The sequence below is a fragment of the Schistocerca piceifrons genome, chromosome 9 (assembly GCF_021461385.2).
Source record: "Schistocerca piceifrons isolate TAMUIC-IGC-003096 chromosome 9, iqSchPice1.1, whole genome shotgun sequence".
In the NCBI taxonomy this organism is placed as follows: domain Eukaryota; kingdom Metazoa; phylum Arthropoda; class Insecta; order Orthoptera; family Acrididae; genus Schistocerca; species Schistocerca piceifrons.
The window spans coordinates 138,151,745-138,175,408 of record NC_060146.1 but is presented as its reverse complement, the minus strand read 5'-3'; the positions used below and the strand labels follow the sequence as shown (position 1 = coordinate 138,175,408).

The 23,664-nt window shown below is 43.8% G+C and overlaps 1 protein-coding gene across 10 annotated transcripts in view; it reads left to right on the top strand.

The window, feature by feature from the left end:
* LOC124717006 (zinc finger protein 239-like) overlaps positions 1-23,664 on the top strand; it is a 303,476-nt gene that overhangs the window by 209,265 nt on the left and 70,547 nt on the right. For 7 of the 10 annotated variants that reach the window (XM_047243637.1, XM_047243636.1, XM_047243634.1 and 4 more), the window contains one exon: positions 1,865-3,588. The exons of 1 other annotated variant lie outside the window; for it this stretch is intronic. In XM_047243637.1, coding sequence (XP_047099593.1) covers positions 1,865-2,942 — 1,078 coding nt within the window. In that variant the 3' untranslated portion in view covers positions 2,943-3,588. Of the gene's footprint in view, positions 1-1,864; positions 3,589-23,664 lie in introns of those variants that run through there. 2 more of the 10 variants (XR_007005695.1, XM_047243642.1) reach the window with 2 other exon arrangements.

The following is a 23,664-nucleotide window of genomic DNA, read 5'->3' as shown; positions in this document are numbered from 1 at the left end:
TCATTTGTCGGCGCATTTTATTGCTGTGGCATGCCAATTGGGCTGCACTTACGGACAACAAGCTTCGGGCCTTAAAACCTCTTCCCGCGGCTTGGACGTCCTCCTCACGCCCTTCTCGGTGGGAGGAGGTCGTTTTGGCCCAGTTACGAATTGGACACTGTCGGTTTAGTCATCGCCATCTGCTGATGGCTGCGCTGGCGCCGTTCTGCCCATGTGGATAATTGCTGACGGTCCGCCACATTTTAACGTCCTGTCCAGATTTTAATTCACTGCGTCTTGATCTTGGCCTGCCATGTACTCTAGATGCCATTTTAGTGGATGATCCAGGAGCAGCTGCTCGTGTTCTTCGTTTTATCATCTTGACAAACCTGTCTAAGGACATTTGATTATGCTGTTTTTTTTTTTAATCCTATGCCTGTAAATCTGCCTTTTATCGTGTTTTCCGTTTTAGTTGCTGTTTTAAATTTGTGCCTCGCGGTGCATTCCTAACATAGTCTTGGCGCTAATGACCATTGAAGTTGTGCGCCCTAAAACCACAAAAAAAAAAAACACTGCAACACATGCATTAATCTGCTGATATACATTTAGTTCTCTGGCCATGATGAGTGTGACAGCAGGGGTCATCATTCTTGGTACATACTGGTGAGTGTCCAGCCTCCATTTAGAAACTATCTGGATTGATGGTCTTTTTGTTATACCTATGCGCTCCTTGCTTTGTGATTCCAGGAAACGGAGAATCATGCATCTCGACAGTTGCCACTTCCTGTGACCTTTCAGCAGTCATCTATGGATACACTGACATCGTTCTGACTACGACAAACAGAAGTGATACTCATTGTTGAACAGCTCACAATGCTGCTCTGTTTTTGTCCCTTGCTGGACTCTGTTGTCTATGATATGGTGCTGGTGACAAACGGCCTATGACAACTCAAGATCGCAGCACCACACTAAATCCTAGAGAAACATTTTTCTGACCACCCATTGTGATTTAAAAAGTTGGCTCGAGGAATTCACAGTGCCTGCATGGCTTGTCTTACTACAACCTCTGTCTTATGGCCCATCAACTGCTAACATCCAACGTGGCATCCATTACAGTTGTCTAACGGAAGCTGCTCAGATGGTTTTGTAACAGATTTATTCTTGGTTGTATGTTAGTTACAAGAGAAGGAAGATTGGAGGCGAAGTGTCCGCTACAGACCACAGGTGGCTCAATGATTATAGATGTTAGTGTGGAATTCCTGTAATATATATAAAAATTCTAGGAGCCCTATCAGTGAATTTCAGTGTGTCCTGCCACAGTAATAATAGTTTTCTGTGTTTCGCTTAACAGTATTTCTGCTTTCAATGAACTTGTCTGCATTTCAGTTCTGTGAAATACTGTCTGACAAATTTACAATGCTTACAGTTCTAAAGTAATGACTCCTATGAACTCGGAGCTCTCTCTTGCGATTGTCAGAGCACCCTACAAAATTTTGTTAATATACTGGTGCTCCTCCTAACATATAACCTTGCTTGCCATACACCGTGAATTTACAGGGAACTTCTAAGACCTTAAATGCCCTAGCATATCATTGGATCAGACTGAAAACGTTGTGCCTGCGAAAAGTTCTGCGTGATTTTCTCCCTTGATATGGTTCCCTTCTTTCTGCACTACAGCGCTAAACATAGGCTGTTACCTTTCACTGGCTTACGAATAGTTGGGACATTAGGTTTTCACCTAAAAGTGGATTAAAAGTATTTTTGTTTCATTTTTGAGTTGCGAATTTTTAATTCTAAGCCGATGATATGTTAATATATTTTCCAATTTCTCTAGTTGCATACTTATGAAATACATTCTGATACAATTTTCTCCACTTTTCTGCAGTACTATCCCGGTTGCCATGGAGGATGACAAGAGTAAAGATTCCAGTCGTGGTTTAGTGGCTGAAGTTTCACTAGCTGCAGGAAAAGGCAACAGGACTGAATGGAACACCAAGAAGGAAATATATTGTGCGAATAAAAGTGGTATAATGCATTTGCTGCACAGATGTACCATCTGCAAAAAGTCATTTGCGCAGTTGGAGGACCTGAAAAAGCACACACAAATGAACAGATGTCAACTTCTTCAATCATGCTGTGTATGTCACAAAACATTCACAACGAGTGGCAGTCTGAAGAGGCATTACCGCGTTCACACAGGTGAACGCCCGTACAGCTGTGACGTTTGCAACAAGACATTCATACAACGTTGTCACTTGAAGCAGCATTCACAGTTGCACACTGGTGAACGCTCATACAACTGTCCCATTTGCAACAAGATGTTCACTCAAAGCAGTCAACTAAAGCGTCATTCTCAGCTGCACACTGGCAAACGTCCATACATCTGCGGCGTTTGCAACAAGACATTCATAGAAAATAATCAGCTGAAGCGGCATTCCCAGTTGCACACTGGTGAGCGCCCGTACATCTGTGGGATTTGCCACAAGGCATTCATGCGAAGTAATCAACTGAAGCGGCATTCGCAGCTACACACTGGCGAACGCCCGTACACCTGTGGCATTTGCTGCAAGACATTCATAGAAAATTGTGAACTGAAGAGGCATTCATGGTTGCACACAGGCGAAAGCCCCTACATCTGTAGTGTCTGCAACAAGACATTCACACACAGTACCAAACTGAAGGAGCATTCGCAGTTGCACACCGGGGAACGTCCATTCACATGTGGCAATTGTAATAAGACATTCTCACAAAGTAGTCAACTCAAACGGCACATGCGGTTGCACACTGGCGAACGTCAATATATCTGTAACGTCTGTAACAAGTCATTCACACAGAGTTCTCACTTGAAGCGGCATGCCCATTTGCACATTGGTGAATGTGCGTACACCTGTGGTATTTGCAACAAAACATTCTCAGAAAGTAGTCACCTGAAGAAGCATTCAGAGCTGCACATTGGCAACTGAGTGAAGTTATTGTGCCACAAGAAGTTAAAGAGTAGAAACGACTTGAAAGGCATGTGAAATCTCACATCCAGTACAATTCATTTATGTTTTTGTTCTGCTGGTTGATCCTGGGTAGCGGTTAAGTTTTCATTTTCATCTGTGTAAAATAAAGTCAGATAGTCGATATCATGTACATACCAACACTAAGTTTTAAAATCTTGTAAGTACCGAGTAGACACGCTTTCACTTGTAAAATAATAATTCATCAAAATTAATAAAATTATTGTGCCCCAATCATATCAAATGGAAGACCTACTGTGGTAGTGTTCCATTGATTTCGCTGCTGTGCTTATCTTTGGCATGCATGGAAGTGTCACTGAATTAATTAGATGCACAATCTGTGTATTTTCCACATTTATTAACAATGTCTAAATGAGAAAATGTGTATCAGCCAAAATAACTATGATATTTTGGATTGTAGCATTGCACGTTCATTTCTTCATAAGTATTTCAGAAACTGGGTAATGACTGATGTGTTGAAATACTGTGTGGTATTTAGATTTTTGTTTTCTTATCAAGGGCTGTGCATAACGTAAATCGCAATGTACAGGAACATGTAATCAACATTTGTGCTTTCTACAAATATTTGCAAGAGTATCCTTTTTGGACAATTTTAACATACTTCTTCGCCATTAAATTAACATTATTGAGAATTATCTGAAGCTTATGAGCATGTTGCACATAACATATTTTGGAATAAAGTGACTTTTACGAGCTGTAGTCATGTATTCTTCAAGTACTGGCAGTAATATCTTCATAGAAAAAGTGTAACTTTCTTTTCAATGTAGATACTCACTTGCTTACTACAATAATTGTGATTATTTTGTTCTAATGATATACTGGAAAAAGTAAGCTCATGGTGTAATCTTAGCTCTTATAAAGATGAATGTATTACTAAGTTTTTCTTAGTTTCGTGAACTGTATCTCTTCTGTCGGATACCACCACCTCCACATTTGTACTGTGCAGCAGGCCACATAGCCCCTTCTGTTTTGGTGTTTTCAGCCACTGCTCTGTGAGGCCTCTCGCTTGATCATACTCGGTGCCTATAAATTTCCATAACAAACTTCTAGAGCTTGTTGAGGGGAGAGAGTAGATAATGTTTTGTATTGGAACCTATACCCAGAAGTGTACTGTTTTCATGTTACAACCATTTGAAACCCTGTTGCCAGGCAGTTTGAGGTGCCATGTCATGGATTGCACACCCACTCCCATCGAGGGTTCGAGTCCTCCCTCGGGCATGGGTGTGTGTGTTGTTCTTAGGATAAGTTAGCTTAAATAGTGTACAAGTCTAGGTCCAATGACCTTAGCAGTTTGGTCCTTTAGGAATTCACACACATTTGTACCTTTTTTTTTTAACTTGTTGGTAACATGGCTGCTTTTAAAGTGATTGATTAGGCTTGACTGAGTACATTGCATGTTTTGTAATTCCACTCATTAGTAGCCAAACAATTTGCTGTGGGTGATGCAGTATGGCCCATTCCAGTTTGGGTGTGTTGCATCTTCTTGAAACATGACAGTTATGCCTGCTGATGGTGAAAGTACTCGTTCTTGAAGCCATTGCATAACTATGGCTAAAAGGGTATGTTATCGAGTCAGACAATGTAGAAAATGATCTTGATAAAGGCGACAGCCTGCTCTTCCATTACTGTGAGCTTCGCCATGAAGAAGGATCATGTCGATGTATTCCACAAACGTCTGCTAAGCCATGTCGGTTTAACACGCAGACACGTAATTGAGGCTCAACCAGGACAAAGATGTAGGGTAGATGTCAAATGACATCTATCAATCCGATGTAACCTCTCTTCCCCCCCCCCCCCCCTCCCACTATTGCATGTCTACCTATCAAACATGTTTTGAAACAGCTGTAGCACAAGAAATGTATGTTTCCAGACATGGGTTCCTGTTCAAAATACCATGTACCCACTCCTCTCTACAAATCCTAGAAGTGTGTATTGGGAATTTCCATACACCCTGTGTATGGTCACCTTCAATGCTCTGCCACATCTAGCAACTTCTACCTGTGAGCTCCATGTCGACATCCTGCCACGTCCAGCACTTCTACCTGTCAGCTCCATGTCGACATCCTGTCATGACTAACCATACCCTACCGACCGCGTTTTCTCTTTACTCTCTGGCAAGTGTGTTCGTTCTGGCTTCTGTTTTTTGCCTTTGAGGCGTTACATTTTCGAAATATGCAACACCTAAGTCCCCTCAGTGAAAAATTTGTAACTACTGTATTCGGTGACATCAAATTTTTACACCAGTTTTTTACAAGTTCTATTCCATCAACGGAAAAAGTACGCATTTGTTTTACAATTAAACTCAAAAAACATACACAAATGATTTACAACGCTCATAAAAAGAAATGCATAATAAACGAATCCCATCCTGGTAGAGAAACACGTTTACGTATCTGCATTTCACATCATCGTTTTAATTTTTAATTCCTGAAATAACGACACATTTTACATTACAATAAGAGATACTTTATATAATTATTACAATTTTCGTTTCCTGAAAGGATTGGTATACGCTTTATTTAATATCAGCTTTACATTACGAACTTCATTCCACGATTACAATGAAAGAGAAAGCAGTTTACAATAGTTCTGGTACTTCCAACGAGGCTACAAATCTAATGTTTATGATTTGTCCGTTTTTGTCTTCTGTCTTCACCTCTCCTGTATTAAACATCATGTCACACACGTCTAGTAGCGCTGAAGACATATCAAAAATTATTTCTTCACTGTCTGTAGGTGTTCCTCTAGTAGCATAATATCTGATTACATCCATATCTGGGCACTGGTTTACGATACTGTCCTTAACACATTTCCCCACAGGAACTGTCACCTATTGTTTTAAACTCAAATATAAAAATCTCTACAACATTTACAGTATTTACATAAACAACACATAACTACTGTAACAACTACGCCAGAGTCTATGTAACTCAGGAATTAGAAATGACACCCCGAGAATTTACTGAAGGTGCATCTCTGCTGATGTACAGTCTTGCTCTGTAATTCATCAAGCTTATGTCCTGCAGCTGTTGGGTCATTCAACTGCCTAACTGCAAGCTGTATTGGCAAATCCAGTTTAAGTTCGCTTAAATTTTTTCTCTCGTTATTTAGTATGCAGCAATCTATTTTCATACTGAGTCAAATTCATTATAACTACTGGACACATGTGTTCACATTACACTGAGGTCACAAAAGTCATGGGATACTTCCTAATATCGTGTCAGACCTCCTTTTGCCCATCATAGTGCAGCAACGACGTGGCATGGACTCAACAGTTGTAAGTCGCCTGCAGAAATCCTGAGCTACCTCTATACCCATCCATAATTGCGAAAGTGTTGCGGTGTAGGCTTTTCTGCACGAACTAACCTCTCAATTATCTCCCATAAATGTTCGATGGGATTCATTTTGGGAGATGTGGGTGGCCAAATGATTCTCTCGAACTGTCCAGTATGTTTATCAAACCAAGTGCGAACAATTGTTGCCTGGTGACATGTCGCATTGTCATCCACAAAAATGAAGTTCATGTACGGCTGCAAATACCCTCCAAATAGTCGAGCATAAACATTTAGAATGAATAATCGGTTCAGTTGGACCAGAGAACCAGTGCATTCCATGCAACTACAGTCCACACCATTATGGAGCCATCACCATGTTGCACAGTATTTTGTTCAAATGTAAAGACACAATTTCAGAGACTTTACTGATTTCATACAGATATGATTTTGTGTGTATAGACTGAAGCGGCGAAGCAGATTCACTCTATATACATAAAATGACAACTTGGGTCCGTGGCTTAGTGGAGTCTGCACGAAAATCGAATCTTAACATCAGTTCTTACCAACTGAAATCGCGCTCATCTGACCAGGCCATGGTTTTCAAGTTGTCTATGGTCCAATCGATATGGTCATGAGCCCAGGAAAGGTGCTGCAGGCGGTGTCATGCTGTTAGCAAAGGCACTCTCGCGTCAGTCGTTTGTTTCCATAGTTCATTAACCCCAAATTTCGCCACATTTTCCTAACAGATACGTCAGTCGTAGGTCCCACATTGTTTTTGCAGTTATTTCATGCAGTGTTGTTTGCCTGTTAGTACTGACAACTCAACAAAAATTCGCTGCTCTCGCTCATTAAGTGAAGGCGTCGGCCACTGCATTGTCTGTGGTGAGAGGTAAGGCCTGAAATTTGTTATTCTCTGCACGCTCTTGACACTGAGGATCTCGGAATGTGTAATTCCCTAACGATTTCGGAAATGGAATGTCCCATGTTTGCAGCTCCAACCACCATTCGCCATTTAAAGTCTGTAAATTGCTGCCGTGCGGCCATAATCACGTCGGAAACCTTTTCACAAGAATTCCATGACTGTTCCGCCAATGCACTGCCCTTTTACACCTTTTGACGCGGTACTACTGCCATCTGTATGTGTGCATATCGCTGTTCCATAACTTTTGTCAACTTAGTGTTTGTGTCACCATTTGGGCACTATATACGTGACATTTACCTAAAAGTGTCAACTTTACTGTGCCTCAAAGCCCATATCTGCGTCCTTCTTCCTGATGTATGATATTTATGCTCTCGCCCACCAGGGCAACAAAAAGCCATTCATTAGTACTCAACAGTGTCCACAGCCTTTCCTTATACATTATTAGTTTCTGCACACAGCCCTTCAGAACTACTCTGATTGGTTGCAGCGCTTTAGCGTCAAATCTGCCATACTCACATCTGAAAAAAATTATAAATACTTGCTTGCATTCTGAAGCTCTGGTCTATTGTTTAATACTGTAACTGCTCACGCTTAGGTCTTTATACTGCTGTTTCGCATCGTCAGTTAGCAGTGGCTGCTTTTCAGGGCACAACAGTGTATATACAGGGTGACAGTTATTGAACTATATGAAATAAAATCGTCATAAATTCTGAACAGTTTGCGACAGGACGATCAAACTGCACAGTTGGCCGCGGGTCATGATGGGAATTAGTATGCGCATTGTTGTTTGGTTTAGCGATGAAGCCCACTTTCATTTGGATGGGTTCGTCAATAAGCAAAATTGGCGCATTTGGGGGACTGAGAATCCGCATTTCGCGATCGAGAAGTCTCTTCAGCCTCAACGGCTGACTATGTCGTGTGCAGTGTCCAATCACGGAATAATCGGTGCGATATTCCTTGATGCCACAGTGGCTACGAAGCTGTACGTGAAGGTTTTCGAAGATGATTCCAACACCATTATCCAAAATTACCCTTATTTCGACAAGCTGTGAGTCATGCAAGATAGAGCTCGTCCCTGTCGAAGCAGGAGTGTGTTTGATGTGGTGGAGGAGCACTTCAGGGACTGCATTCTGGCTCTGGGGTAACCAGAGGCCACTGGCAAGGGCTTCGATAGGCCGCCATGGTCTCCGGATCTGAACACATGCGACTCTTTTTTGTGGAGCTATGTTACAGACAAGGTCTACAGCAATAACCTCAAAACCATTGCTGAGCTGAAGACAGCCATTCAGGAAGACATCGACAGTAGTGATGTTCTGACAACTCAGCGGGTAATGTAGAACTTCGTTATTCGTCTGCAACACATCATCACAAGTGATGGCAGGCATATTGAACATTCCATAACCTAAATCCAAATATTTGTAGTGACGTTTACATGTTGAATAATGTGTGTGTGTGTGTGTGCCGTAGTTTTTTTACCTAATTTAAGTTTTTTTTCGTATAATTCAATAATTGCCACCCTGTAAATAAAGGCCTCGTTCCGTCCACTTCTGACGGCTAGGATAATATTCCGCACAGGTTGTGCACATCTTCTACTAGAAGGGTATCTAATACACCACCTAAGAGGTTCCCAGAAATAAACCACTCAAATCAATTGGTAACCGCTGTTTGTCGTAAGGACGACAGGAAACTGCTTATCCTTAATGTCATCTTTTATCTGATCGAGATACTTTACAGTCTGAACTGGATTGATCAGATGCAGGTCCAGAATAACTTTCTGGGCGTGGTTTGTTGCCGATATCAACTCGCCCTTTTTTCATATGATACCCTTCATCCATGGTTCGCAAAATATCGGACGGATGCCATATTCCTTGACTTCCGGAAAGCGTTTGACTCGGTGCCCCACTGCAGATTCCTGACTAAGGTACGAGCATATGGGATTGGTTTCCAAGTATGTGAGTGGCTCGAAGACTTCTTAAGGAATAGAACCCAGTACGTTGTCCTCGATGGTGAGTGTTCATCGGAGGTGAGGGTATCATCTGGAGTGCCCCAGGGAAGTGTGGTAGGTCCGCTGTTGTTTTGTATCTACATAAATGATCTTTTGGATAGAGTGGATAGCAATGTGCGGCTGTTTGCTAATGATGCTGTGGTGTACGGGAAGGTGTCGTCGTTGAGTGACTGTAGGACGATACAAGATGACTTGGACAGGATTTGTGATTGTTGTAAAAAATGGTAGCTACCTCTAAATACAGGTAAATGTAAATTAATGCAGATGAATAGGAAAAAGAATCCTGTAATGTTTGAATACTCCATTAGTAGTGTAGCGCTTGACACAGTCACGTCGATTAAATATTTGGGCGTAACATTGCAGAGCGATATGAAATGGGACAAGCTTGTAATGGCAGTTGTGGGGAAGGCGGATAGTCGTCTTCGGTTCATTGGTAGAATTTTGGCAAGATGTGGTTCATCTGTAAAGGAGACCGCTTATAAAACACTAATACGACCTATTCTTGAGTACTGCTCGAGCGTTTGGGATCCTTATCAGGTCGGATTGAGGGAGGACATAGAAGCAATTCAGAGGCGGGCTGCTAGATTTGTTACTGGTAGGTTTGATCATCACGCGAGTGTTGCGGAAAGGCTTCAGGATCTCGGGTGGGAGTCTCTAGAGGAAATGAGGCGTTCTTTTCGCGTATCGCTACTGAGGAAATTTAGAGAACCAGCATTTGAGGCTGACTGCAGTACAATTTTACTGCCGCCAACTTACATTTTGCGGAAAGACCACAAAGATAAGACAGATTAGGGCTCGTACAGAGGCATGTAGGCAGTCATTTTTCCCTCGCTCTGTTTGGGAGTGTAACAGGGAGAGAAGATGCTAGTTGTGGTACGAGGTACTCTCCGCCACGCACCGTATGGTGGATTGCGGAGTATGTATGTAGATGTAGATGCCGCGTTTTCACTCTAGCTCACTGAAAATGCCCATCAGTCGATCAGCTGTTCGTTAACAGTGATCAAAATTGCTGATCTCTGCAATCGTATGTCTATGCTATTCTCATATTCTACTCAGTTGCATCAGCTGTTCTTTAACACTGATCAAAATTGCTGATCTCTGCAACCCTACGTCTATGCTGTTCTCATATTCTGCTACGTGTGGGCTCAATTGTTTCGTTCCCTGCGTGATATTCTCCTCGTTTTTCGTTATGGAGATTACTGTTTGATTAAAACTAGTGAAGGTTGCTTTAACTGCTTTGAAAGTCTGAGTAGCTGTTTCTGTTCACCTCTTAAGACATCGATCTTCGCCTAGTGTTCTGAACAAAATCATACTGACGCCACCCACAAAGTTTAAGATCCCTCGCTTCTTTATACGGGATTTATGTCATCCCAGTTATCCAATTAGACCCTGTGCTCCTTCAATTTTTCCTCCATTTAAGTGGCACATGTGGTCTGCATTCTGCTGCATTCATACTCAGCACTGCCAATCCTCCAAATCTGTCGGGGATTCGATTGACAAGCAACAAACTTCTGGTAGAAAAATTGCCTCAACCTGTTAACATGAACCGTAAGATACTCATTACTTTTCAGGCATTTTATTACGTCAGGTGCCTTTGTTCGTAGTACTCTGTACAACGCTCACTACCGCGTATCTGTCTTAAGCGATCAGCCTTGTTGTATACTCTCATCATGCAACAGAACGTTACCCCTACAATGGAACTGTTTCAGAATCTGTGTTCTATAATGGTTATCATTTTTCTTTATTTTACGTTGTGCAAACTGTTCTCTCACACATCAGTGTACATCTTCGTCGCTGTTTTAGCTCTGCCAGAGAGTCATAAGAGCCGGACCTTCCTATGGTATCTGTGAAATGTTACACGCTCTTCCCAAGAATCATTCACCCTATGTACCCTGTTGCACTGTGTGGTGTCTTATTATACGCAAAAACGCGTAGGGACCAAACTGACTGAATCTGTTTGAGCTCTGTTTACATAGTCTCGCAACATCTCTGTTAATGATCGATGCCTACTTCTGTAATGCTGCATTTGAGTGCGGGTGGTGACTAGTAACTTTTATTTCTTCTGTATGTAAAATTTTGCATACTCTTTTCACGATTTCGCTCATGAAATTACTTCCCATGTCGCTCAACAATACTGACGATATTTCGTACTTCAACGTGATTTTCTCAAGAAGCATCAGCTCTACCATGTTGACATTTTGCCGTTGAATAGGTTCAGCCATCATAAACATTTTCAGTACACGATGATTAATGAGGGTGTACTTGTGCCCTCAGTCCATCTGTTTAATGGACTACTGTATTAATGTCACCTCTCGAAAATGTGTTCGGGAGTCTTTGTGATATTTAGTGGCAGTGTAGATCCCACAGAGATGGCACACATTTACAAAATCGCATAAGTAAAGTCCCATGGTGCACTTTTAGTAAAACGTTTTTTGTGAAACTAAACACACCAGTTGTCTATTACTTACGCTTTTTTTCCCAAGGTAACATTTGAAAATAATATTTGATCATTAAAACATCTTCACATTTCAGCGTCTCTCCCTTATGGCATGTGTGATAAATACGGGGTGATTATAACTGAAGTTAAAATTTGAAGTCGCTGTAGAAGTAAAACAACTGGTCAGAATGATATCAAATTGCAACGGAATATTATCGGAGAAGTGGGGAACCGTATGGCAGAAAAAAAAATTATAAAATATAGCAATAAAGGGCGCTGTAAGCGGAATATATTGATAGTGGTCGCCTGCAAAAGACAAATGAATCATACAACAATGCCTAAGGTGTATGTTTGACGTTAAACAAACTGAACTAATCAGTGTGCATGGGTGTTCAGTTGTGAAACTGTTAGTTACGTAAGTCCATCCACCACGGCAAGGTCATATCACACTGGATGGGAAAAATCGGTTTTTAACTGTCCTGAGGCCGAAAACCGAATGAAAAGCATCAGTCACATAGGTTTTTAAATTGTCCTGAGGCCAAAAACCACATAAAAAGCATCAATCAAAATCAAATCGGATTATTAATTTCCGTGTGACAGGCGTGAAATATGTTCAGTATACTGTCAACCGTTTTGAACAAGTTGAAATCGAGAAACATCATGTTCCACAACTGATCGAAGTGTTAGCAGGGACACGTTCGGAATGTGTTGCGCAATGCGTGCCTTCAACGCAGCAAACTTTGCAATTGGAACACCGAACACATCTTTGAGATAGCGCCACAGCCAGAAGTGACACAGATTAAGATCAGGTGATCGGGATGGGCAGGCTGTAAGGAAATGGCGGTTGATAATTCTAGTACTTCCGAAATGGCGCATCAGCAGCTGCTTAACCGGATTTGCAATTGCAGAGGTGCGCCATCTTGCATAAAAATGGTCCCACCAACACATCCACGCTGTTGGACATCTGGAATGACGTGGTGGTGCAAAAGACACTTATAGCACTTACCAGTGACTGTACAGATAACAGGACCAGAAGTATCCGCCTCTTCGAAACATATGGCCCTATGATAAATGATGCCTAAAAACCCATTGAAGGGCAGGGTGAAGGTCTGTTGTGTTTTCTGATGAAAGCTGGTTCTGCCTCGATGCCAGCGATGGCCGTGTGTTGAACAGGAGTAGGCCGCTTGAGGGCCCGCAACCAACCTGTCATCATGCTAGACGCACTGGATCTACACCTGAAGTTACAGTGTGGGGAGCGACTTCGTATGACAACAGAAGCACTCTCGTGGTTATCTGACACACCCTGACTGCGAATTTATACTTCAGTTTGGTGATTAGAGGTGTTGCGCTTTCATTCATTCAGGATAACGCTCACCCACATACCGCTGTTGTAACCCAACATCCAATTCAGAGTTTCGACATGTTGTCTTGGCCTCCTCGATCACCATGTTTGTCTCCAGTCGAGCACATGTGGGACATCATCGGATGACAACTCCATCGTCATCCACAACCAGCACTAACCGTCCCTGTATTGACCGGCCAAGTGCTCCAGGCATGGAACACCATCCCACAGACTGACATGTGGCACCTGCACAACACAATACATGCAAGTTCACATGTAAAGTTTGGCTGGTACACTGGCATTAATGTACCAGCGTTTCACATTTGCAGTGTCTTATCTCGCGCTTATATTAGCCAGTGATCTTCCAATGTTAATCACTTATATATGCTACCTAAAAACATGTGTTCCCAAAATTTCATTACTCTATATTGATTATTTTTTGATGTAGCGATTTTTTATCCGCCAGATGTAGTGCTGTTCAATTCAATCACACATAAAAAAAGATGGAGAAGGCGCAACATAACGAACTAGCAAAGAATCTTCACTTTGGTTAGGAACACTTGTTGATGCGTCTGCCATTAAGGAAAAGTATTAATCACGGAGAATAGTTCAGACTTTATTGTGTAGAGCAGTGGTTGCCAATATATAAGGGTAGTTACTCCATAACGGGTAAAATGAAATTTTCTAAGGGGTAAAAAAAGAAAGGATTTGATTATGATTCAGTCACGAAACTACATTGATTTCAAGAATCAATATTACTACCTCGTTATACTAATATTTCTGTATAGGTAACTATAGAGTTGGTGTGTAGGTTCGTAGCGTTTTCCCATAAGTTTAATAAAAACAACACATACACATAACAGTGACAGTAGTCATCAATAATATACTTTTCTTCACTATTTGACACAGCTTACCAAAGCTAGTGAAACTTCGCAAACTTGTGGCTGTAGAAATCACGTGCCGTCGAACCATGTTTGGAGTGAATTTTCATCCAGAAAAGGAATTCCTTGGAGGTTGTTCTATAGAGAGGAGGAAAGGTGAAAATCTGAGGATGCAAGATCAGGTGAATAAGGTGGGTGCGGAATGACTTCCCAACCCAACTCCTGTACAGTGTTTTTTGTCAGACTAGAAGAATGCTGGTGGGCGTTAACGCAGATTTCTTAGTCGTTCTGGGACTGCGTCTCCATGGTGTCTCAGTTTTTGGCAATAAATGTCAGCAGTACCATTGCAGGGACCACGGTAAGAAAATGCTTATTGGCCGTCTCCGCTGCTCCTCTGTTGAACTCAAGCAGAAGAATATGTCGGAAATGTTCCGATTTTTCCACTTGGTACTCCATTTTATAACGCCCACAACTCCACTCAGTATCTCCAAATGATATAATTTCAATATGTTATCTCAAGCAGCAACAGTGAGCTACAAATAAAAAAAATGACAATCGATAAATAAACCCACAGCAACCAGAATAACAACATGCAAAACAAAAACGCTACGAAATTGTGCATCAACTTGATAATTCTAAAATTGTCAGCTATGAGAATTAACAGATGACGCAACGTGACGGGGGCCACAGCGAATATATTAACGATATTATTTGAAATTCGCGTGCAGTCGGCGATGGCAACTAACAGTTGCCGGCGGCTCGGCCATTATTGGCTCTGGCGCGTTATCGGGTTGCTTGTCGTTCGTTTTTTGTTTGTCGTTCTTTTTTTGTTTGTCGTTTTTTTGTTTGTCGTTCTTTTTTTGTTTGTCGTTCGCTCGGCAGCCAAGTCGACCCAGACGTGAAGTGAATGGATTTTTTTGCCTTAGATTTGTACATCTAGATCTAATCTACATCAGCACTCCGCAAACCACCGTGAGTTGCACGGCAGAGGGGACGTCCTACTGTACCAGTTATTAGGGTTTCTTCCTGTTCCATTGATGTATGGAGCGCGGGAGCAATGATTGATTGAATGCCTCTCTGCGCATGAAGCAACTATTCTAATCTTATCCTCATGAGTCCTATGTGACCGATACGTAGGGGATTGTAGTATATTCCTAGAGTCATCATTTAAAGCTGGTTCTTGAAACTTGGTTAATAGACTTTCTTGGAGTAGTTTACGTCTACCTTCATGAGTCTTCCAGTTCAGTTCCTTCAGTGTCTCTGTGATACTCTGTCATGGATCAAACAAACCTGCGACCATTTGTGCTACCCTTCTCTCTACATGTTCAACATCCCCACACACTTGAGAAATATTCTCGAACCGGTCGCACGAGTAACCTTTCTTGTAGACACATTTCATTTCCTCAGTATTCTACCATAAACCGAAGTCTACCACCTTCTTTACCCACGACTGAACCTATGTGATCATTCCATTTCATATCCTTATAAAGTGTCACACCAAGTTATTTGTATGACTTGGCTGATTCCAACTGTGACTCGTTGATATTATAGTCATACGATACTAAGTTTTTTCGTTTTGTGAAGTGCAAAATTTTACGTTTGTGGAGATTTAGAGCAAGTTGCGAATCTCTGAACCACGTTGAAATCTTATCAAGATCTGACTGAACATTTACGCAAGATCTGACTGAACATTTACGCACATTCTTTCAGATAGTACTTCATTATAGATCAGTACCTTGTCAGCGTAGTTCGGATTGTTAGACGAGAAACGGGAGCAGGTGAGTGAATTTTTTCCTATTCAAAAGCCAAGCATTGATTAAGAAACTGCTAATTTCCAGCACTGTCTTTCGTTTACTGTTGGTCATAAATACCTGAGTTGATAATTTGTAAGTAGGTGTGTAACTTCCTTCCTTGTTTGTAACTGTGATACCTCTGAGTAGCAATCGTAGACAAATGACCATAAATAATGTAGACAGCTACGACCTGAAAATTAGACAACGCCTGCTAAATACTGTTCTGCTAGCACAAGATTCAAGATGCAGTGCCATGGACACAAGACACAATGTTACGGACTTACCTGAGTTGCAGAGCAGACGGGGCTTTGCGGCAGTGATTGGCAGTGTTGAGTCCCTGTGCTTCAGACTGCCGCAATGCACTCTTTTATTGTTTCTGAATCTTCCTTTCTCGGGCAGAGACACAATACTGCAACCCTGAATGTTAGGTAGCCCTATCTACATCCCTTAGTTGGGTTTGCCTACCTTCAGGTGCTAGAGTAACCGCCAGACTCAACTGATGTCAGAGTTTTTGACAGTTACTAGGGCTATTCGGAAAGTAAGTTCCGATTGATCGCGAAATGGAAGCCACTGTGATATACAGAAATCTGTCATCTGTAACAGCTAGATACAGCTTCCAGCGACTGCTCTACATAGTCACCACTCCGACTTAGACATTTGTCATAGCGTATTACCAACTTTCCAGTACCCTTGTCATAAAAAGCAGCCACCTGTGCTTCCCGCCAATTCTGTACAATTTCTATAACTCGTTGTCTGTGCGAAAATGTTGTCTTTATAGCCAGTAGTTCATGTGAGCAGAAATGAAATACAGAGGGAGCCAATTACAGGCTGTAGTGCGGGAGATCAAACACTTCCCATTCAAAAATGTATAGGAGCATCTTCATTGCCCCAGCAGACTGATACCGAGAATTATCACGAAGTAGGAACCGTATGACAATTCTGTAATGTGGGCTGCATAACATCAGAAAAGAGTTGGGGGACGCTACCTGCAGGTTTCCGAGCTGGAGTTTTCAGCCGTCAGTCAGACAGACAGAGAGAGAGAGAGAGAGAGAGAGAGAGAAATTTTCTACCACACACCACTTCAAACTGCAGTAAATACAAGAGATTACATTCCTTTGCTTCACTTGCAGTACCATTCAGCAGTCATTATCAATATCATTTTCATTATAACAACCAAACTTCTTGAATACTCAGAAATTGGCGATTGGTAATGTCACTTAATTTTAACTCTTAATTCATAAAAGCTAGCAAGGAATTGGGGTGGTGACTCTTGAATGAGAAGTATAATTGTAAAGGGTTGACTCTGAAAAGGGTTCGCTTTTGTTTTGTTGTATTGTAAAACACATATACTGTATTTTAAAAATAATCTGATTTCCATCACACTTTATCCAGGCTTTGGACTGGCTAAAGAGCAAAAGTCATTTAGGCATGTTTAAAATCAGCTTATAAGATCGTCAATATTTTTTTAATTTTTATTATTTTTATATAAGTTGCTATTTACATTTGAACACTATTGTATCTATACACATCTTATGATAAATTCAGTCAAGTTTTTGTAGGTAGGATATGGCTTTCAAGCAATCCTTGATCTCACCATCCTCTTCATATTTTTTTACTATTTTTCCCAACCTTTCATCACGTTTCATGTAGACTGTTTTTTTTTTCGTTTACCTTCCATACTCAGTTCTGCTCTCATTAAGGCACACGCTGAATTTTCTGCATCTCTTTTCAAACACCTATTAACATCATTAATTTTCGGATTTGGTTTAGCAAGCATGTTATTAATTTTGTGGTGCCAACCTTCTACAGCGTTGGTTGTTCGGTGGCGCCATTTGTAGCAACTCCAAAGGTTGATAGGGGTAGTCAAAAAATTCAGATAGTTTGGGGATATCCGATGCATGTGAATGTATCTCCAGCCAACCATCACATACATCTTCAGGCCGTAGAAACGCCAGCGCAGCACACATGCGAACATATTGTCTCACTTCTTCGTTTTCTTTGTATTTACGAGTAAGTCCTAGCTCTTGAACTTATCTCCAAAGACACTTTTTCATATGGGAATAACATTTATGCACTTCAGCTGTCGGAAATACACCTTTAATTACTGAGATCGCAGCTGATTCGAAGTCCACAGTCAGGTTTCCAGTCTGGAATTTTTGCCACCAAATTTCGGAAAAGACGGACGTACGTCTCTTTTCTTTTGTTTGGCAGTAGAGCAAAGGCAACTGGATAGATGTACTCGCAAAGTCGGCGTGAATGGTGTATATTTGCGGAAACTGTTTGCTGCAGCACTTGAACGTACCATACATAAAAATGTCTTGTTTACTCCTTAGAGCCTCTCTTCCTGCCCTTCCAATAAAAACTATTATCCTCTCTCCTAGTTTGTCGTTGCTTAACAGAAAACTGCTGCCATCGTTCATAGCTAGTAAATCTGCCTTCTGGTCAATTTCTTCTCTTATCGGCGGATCTCTCTCATTTCCCTGTGATTTTGCCCACTGGTAGTACAAATCTCTCTTCGTTGTTTGCTGCTCTGGCATTTCAGTGACAAAATCATAGCGTCGATTATGGAGGCAACCCGGCTCCTCTGAATATATTTTTGAAATAGACGTCTCTTCGTCTCTTGCCCTCCTCTTTGCGTGGTTCATAGTCTTCCTCAATTCCAACCGAGCGACATCCGGAGGTCCACATGGATGTTCGAAAGAAAAAAGCACTGTCGAATCTTTCATTTTCAGCATTCCTCGGCAGTGGTTTGCTCTCTGTCTTGAACAGCGCCACGTTGCTGTTCCATCTTCTTTAGTTCTCTTCACTATGTAAGAATAGCCTTCATAGTGGCAACATTGCTTACCATGATTACTGGTTGAAAATTCCATATCTGAACTACTCTGTCAAAAATACACGAATCGCGGGATGAGAACTCTTAGACAGTCGGAGCGGCACTGTGTTTGTGTATCAGACAGTCGGAGCGGCACTGTGTTTGTGTATCAGACAGTCGGCGGCTGTGCCTAGTACTGGGGGAGGGGGGCAGGTCCCTGTGTTCGAGGAGCAGGTAGTTTAGGGTGATTAGGACGGCCCCAGCGCGGGTAAGCCCGACACAAAGGGAGCAGGTTGTTGTTGTTGTTGTTGTTGTTGTTGTGGTCTTCAGTCCTGAGACTGGTTTGATGCAGCTCTCCATGCTACTCTATCCTGTGCAAGCTTTTTCATCTCCCAGTACCTACTGCAACCTACATCCTTCTGAATCTGCTTAGTGTATTCATCTCTTGGTCTCCCTCTACGATTTTTACCCTCCACGGTGCCCTCCAATACTAAATTGGTGATCCCTTGATGCCTCAGAACATGTCCTACCAACCGATCCCTTCTTCTGGTCAAGTTGTGCCACAAACTTCTCTTCTCCCCAATCCTATTCAATACTTCCTCATTAGTTATGTGATCTACCCATCTAATCTTCAGCATTCTTCTGTAGCACCACATTTCGAAAGCTTCTATTCTCTTCTTGTCCAAACTATTTATCATCCATGTTTCACTTCCATACATGGCTACACTCCATACGAATACTTTCAGAAATGACTTCCTGACACTTAAATCAATACTGGATGTTAACAAATTTTTCTTCTTCAGAAACGCTTTCCTTGCCATTGCCAGCCTACATTTTATATCCTCTCTACTTCGACCATCATCAGTTATTTTGCTCCCCAAATAGCAAAACTCCTTTACTACTTTAAGTGCCTCATTTCCTAATCTAATTCCCTCAGCATCACCCGACTTAATTAAACTACATTCCATTATCCTTGTTTTGCAGGTATTGGGTGCGAATCTCACACATTTCTGGATGGGCGCGAATCTCACTGGGCGCGATTTTCATAGATTCGATCATGCCACAGGAGGGCGGAAAACGGGTGGGGGTTGTAAAAACGTAAGTACCGTTTAGTTTAGTAAATTCGACTGATTTGGATCACGTTCACATTTCGTCGAATGGTTTTGAACGGTCCCTTGTGGTTACAGCACATACGCGAGAGAAAGAATTGCAGTCGCACTGCACTGCATGGGGTGCGATCACTTTCAACGGGAATGCTGCCCCACATTGCCCTTAGAGAACTGTCGGAACGTCCGAGGGTGTCAGCAACGTCCAAGGATGTCGAGAACATCTCGTTCATCGCACTGCGAACTGTCGTTTTCAACCGCGAAATGTGGGCTGGCCGGTGTGGCCCTGCGGTTCTAGGCGCTTCAGTCCGGAATGGCGCTGGTGCTATTCTTGCAGGTTCGAATCCTGCCTCGGGCATGGATGTGTGTGATGTCCTTAGGTTAGTTAGGTTTAAGTAGTTCTAGGTTCAAGGGGACTGATGACCTCAGTCCCATAGTGCTCAGAGCCATTTTGACCGCGAAATGTGTGAGAATAAACGTCTCAGGCAAAGGGGTGATGTCACTGACGCCCCTTTATGCCACCTATGAGGCCCCCCCCTGCGGGTCCGGGGATTAGAATAGGCCCGCGGTATTCCTGCCTGTCGTAAGAGGCGACTAAAAGGAGTCCATCCCCCTCACGGGGGTAGTTAGCGCCTGCGTCCGGAGACGGACGGTTCCACGTCCTATCATCGTGGTCCTTTTGGTTTTTCACTTCTCGTTTCTTCCTTCCTTTTGTTGGTTCCTTTCTTTGCTCTTCTCCACCTCACTGTCTTCCTTACTCTTTCCCTTGACTTCTCCTTGCCTTCTCATTGCCTTTTTCTCCTTGCCCTCTCATTGCCTTTTTCTCCTTGCCCTCTCATTGCCTTTTTCTCCTTGCCTTCTCATTGCCTTTTTCTCCTTGCTTTCTCATTGCCTTCTTCTCCTTGCCTTCTCTGGTCTCCGCCTCGGCGTTTGAGACAGTCTGTCCTCTTTCTCCTTCTCTCTCTTCTTTTTCCTCTTCTTCCTTCCTTCCTGTGCGTGCCTGAAGGCCGACCCACGCGTTCGCACGCGTAGCCGGTGACGGGGTAACGCGTAAGTCCCCGCGCTGGGTAGACATGTAAGGCACGCGCGTACCCCCTGGTAAAGGCCAGGCCCGGGGAGGGGTGATTGCCTGAGCTGATACCTTCTGACCATGCCAATTGGTCCCTCCGTCTCTTTCTCGGGAGGTGTGACCTGAGGTGTAAACATTCACCTAAGGCGGGAGTGCCCTCTGAGAGGGTCCCCACAAGGAAGGAGCGCGCCATCGGAGACGCTGGCAATCATGGGGGATTCCTCCGCAATGGATTCTACTCCATCTCTTTCGACTTCGACCCAAAAACGCAAACGTGACCAGCCAACAGTGACAAAAGTACTACCGCCTGCCCCACAGTTCCTCGTAGTTTCTTGATCTGAGGACGGAAAGGATTTTTCCTCTGTCAACCCTTTCGTTATTCAGAAGGGCGTAGATGCCATAGCCGGATCTGTCAAATCTTGTACCAGGTTGCGTAACGGCACCTTATTACTAGAAACTGAGAGTGCCTTTCAGGCACAAAAACTGCTTCGGGCCACCCTCCTGTACACGTTCCCTGTCCGGGTGGAGGCCCACCGAACTTTGAATTCGTCTCGTGGTGTAGTGTATACTAGCTCCCTCGACGGATTGACTGACGAGGAGCTTCAATCTTTCCTCGCTGAGCAGGGCGTGACGGCTGTCCATAGGGTCACGAAAAAGGTCAACAATGACCTTGTACCGACCCGGACAATTTTCTTGACCTTCGATAGTGTTAAGCTGCCATCGCGCATCAAGGCAGGCTACGAGGTTATTTCTGTTCGCCCCTATGTCCCGACACCTACGCGCTGCTACCAGTGTCAGCGTTTCAATCACACTCGACAGTCTTGTTCCAATGTGGCTAAATGTGTCACTTGTGGCAGGGATGCCCATGAGGGTGACTGTCCACCTCCGTCTCCTCGTTGTGTGAACTGTCAGGGTGACCATGCCGCATCCTCCCGCGACTGTCCTGTCTATAAGGAAGAACGCTGTATCCAAGAAATTCGGGTCAAAGAGAAAGTGTCCACCTCGGCTGCTCGCAAGCTATTGGCTAGTAGGAAGCCCACGCTGCTCCCAGCGGGGAAATACAGTACTGTCCTCGCCTCTCCTCAGACTACCCGGGAGGTAGCAACCCAGACATGCATTCTGACCTTCAGCACCACGGTCGTCCGTTCGGCCAGTGCTAAGATCGCGCGGTCGACGTCTCCTCTTCCTCCCATCACCCCGCAGACACGAGCACCTTCCTCAGCTTCTGCTAAGACGAAGACATCGAAGTCAGATGCACGGGCCTTCAAGAAGGAACCATCCCGTGCGGACTTCCTCCGTACCTCGACCTCCCAGCCTTCGACCGGTACTTCCACTACACGTCCTTCCAAAAAGGCGCATAGGAAGCACAGTTCTCCTTCTCCGCCACGGCGCATTTCTTCTCCTGCGCCACCCAGCGGTTGCCGCCCCAGGCCGTCATCCGTTTCGCCTGGCCGCACCGCTGGTAGCCGTACATCTGGCCGTTCACTGGCGGAGGAAGCTCCCCCTCCCGGCCATCCTCCTGAGATGGCCGATGACCCTATAGACCCAATGGACGATGACTGTCCGCCTACTGATAGCGGCGGCAGTGCTCGCTCGAAGCCAGGCCCTAAGCGGCCTTCGAGGTGACCACTTCTCTCATCTTCCTTTTCTTACGATGGCACTTATTCACTGGAATATTCGCAGCATTCGCTCCAACCGAGAGGACTTGAAGTTGCTGCTCCGCTTGCACCGTCCGCTCGTCGTAGCCCTCCAGGAAACGAAGCTGCGCCCATGCGATCAAATTGCCTTGGCACACTACACCTCTGTGCGTTTTGACCTACACCCTGTGGTAGATATCCCAGCTCATGGAGGGGTTATGTTGCTGGTCCGGGATGATATTTACTACGATCCCATCACGTTGCACACCGGCCTGCAGGCAGTTGCCATCCGCATTACTCTCCCCACTTTTACGTTTTCCTTTTGTACCGTTTACACTCCATCGTCATCTGCTGTTACCAGGGCAGACGTGATGCAACTTATTGCTCAGCTACCTGCACCATTTTTGTTGACTGGAGACTTCAATGCCCACCATCCCCTTTGGGGCTCTCCAGCATCCTGCCCGAGGGGCTCCTTGTTAGCAGACCTTTTCAACCAGCTCGATCTTGTCTGCCTCAATACTGGCGCCCCTACTTTTCTTTCGGACACATCTCACACCTATTCCCATTTAGACCTCTCTATATGTACTCCCCAACTTGCACGCCGGTTTGAGTGGTATGCACTTTCTGATACATATTCGAGCGACCACTTCCCGTGTGTTATCCATTTCCTGTAGCATACCCCCTCTCCGTGCTTCTCTAATTGGACCATCTCCAAGGCAGACTGGGGGCTCTTCTCTTCCAGGGCGACCTTTCAGGATCAAACCTTTACAAGCTGCGATCGTCAGGTCGCACACCTCACGGAAGTCATTCTCGCTGCTGCTGAATATTCCATCCCTCACCCTCCTTCTTCTCCACGTCGCGTACCGGTCCCCTGGTGGACTGCAGCATGTAGAGACGCTTTACGTGCTCGTCGACGTGCTTTACGCACATTTAAACGCCACCCTACAGTGGCGAATTGTATCAATTATAAACGATTACGTGCTCAGTGTCGTCGTATTATCAAAGAAAGCAAGAAAGCCAGCTGGGCTGCTTTCACAAGCACCTTCAACAGTTTTACTCCTTCTTCTGTTGTCTGGGGTAGCCTGCGCCAGCTATCTAGCACTAAGGTCCACTCACCAGTTTCTGGCTTGAAGGTCGCGAATGACGTCCTTGTGGCCCTTGAGGCTGTCTCCAATGCCTTCGGCCGCTTTTTCGCAGAGGTTTCGAGCTCCGCTCATTACCACCCTGCCTTCCTCCCCCGCAAACAGGCAGAGGAGGCTAGGCCACCTAACTTCCGCTCCTCGAATTGTGAAAGTTATAATGCCCCATTCACCATGCGGGAACTCGAACACACACTTGGCCGATCACGGTCCTCTGCTCCAGGGCCAGACTCTATTCATATTC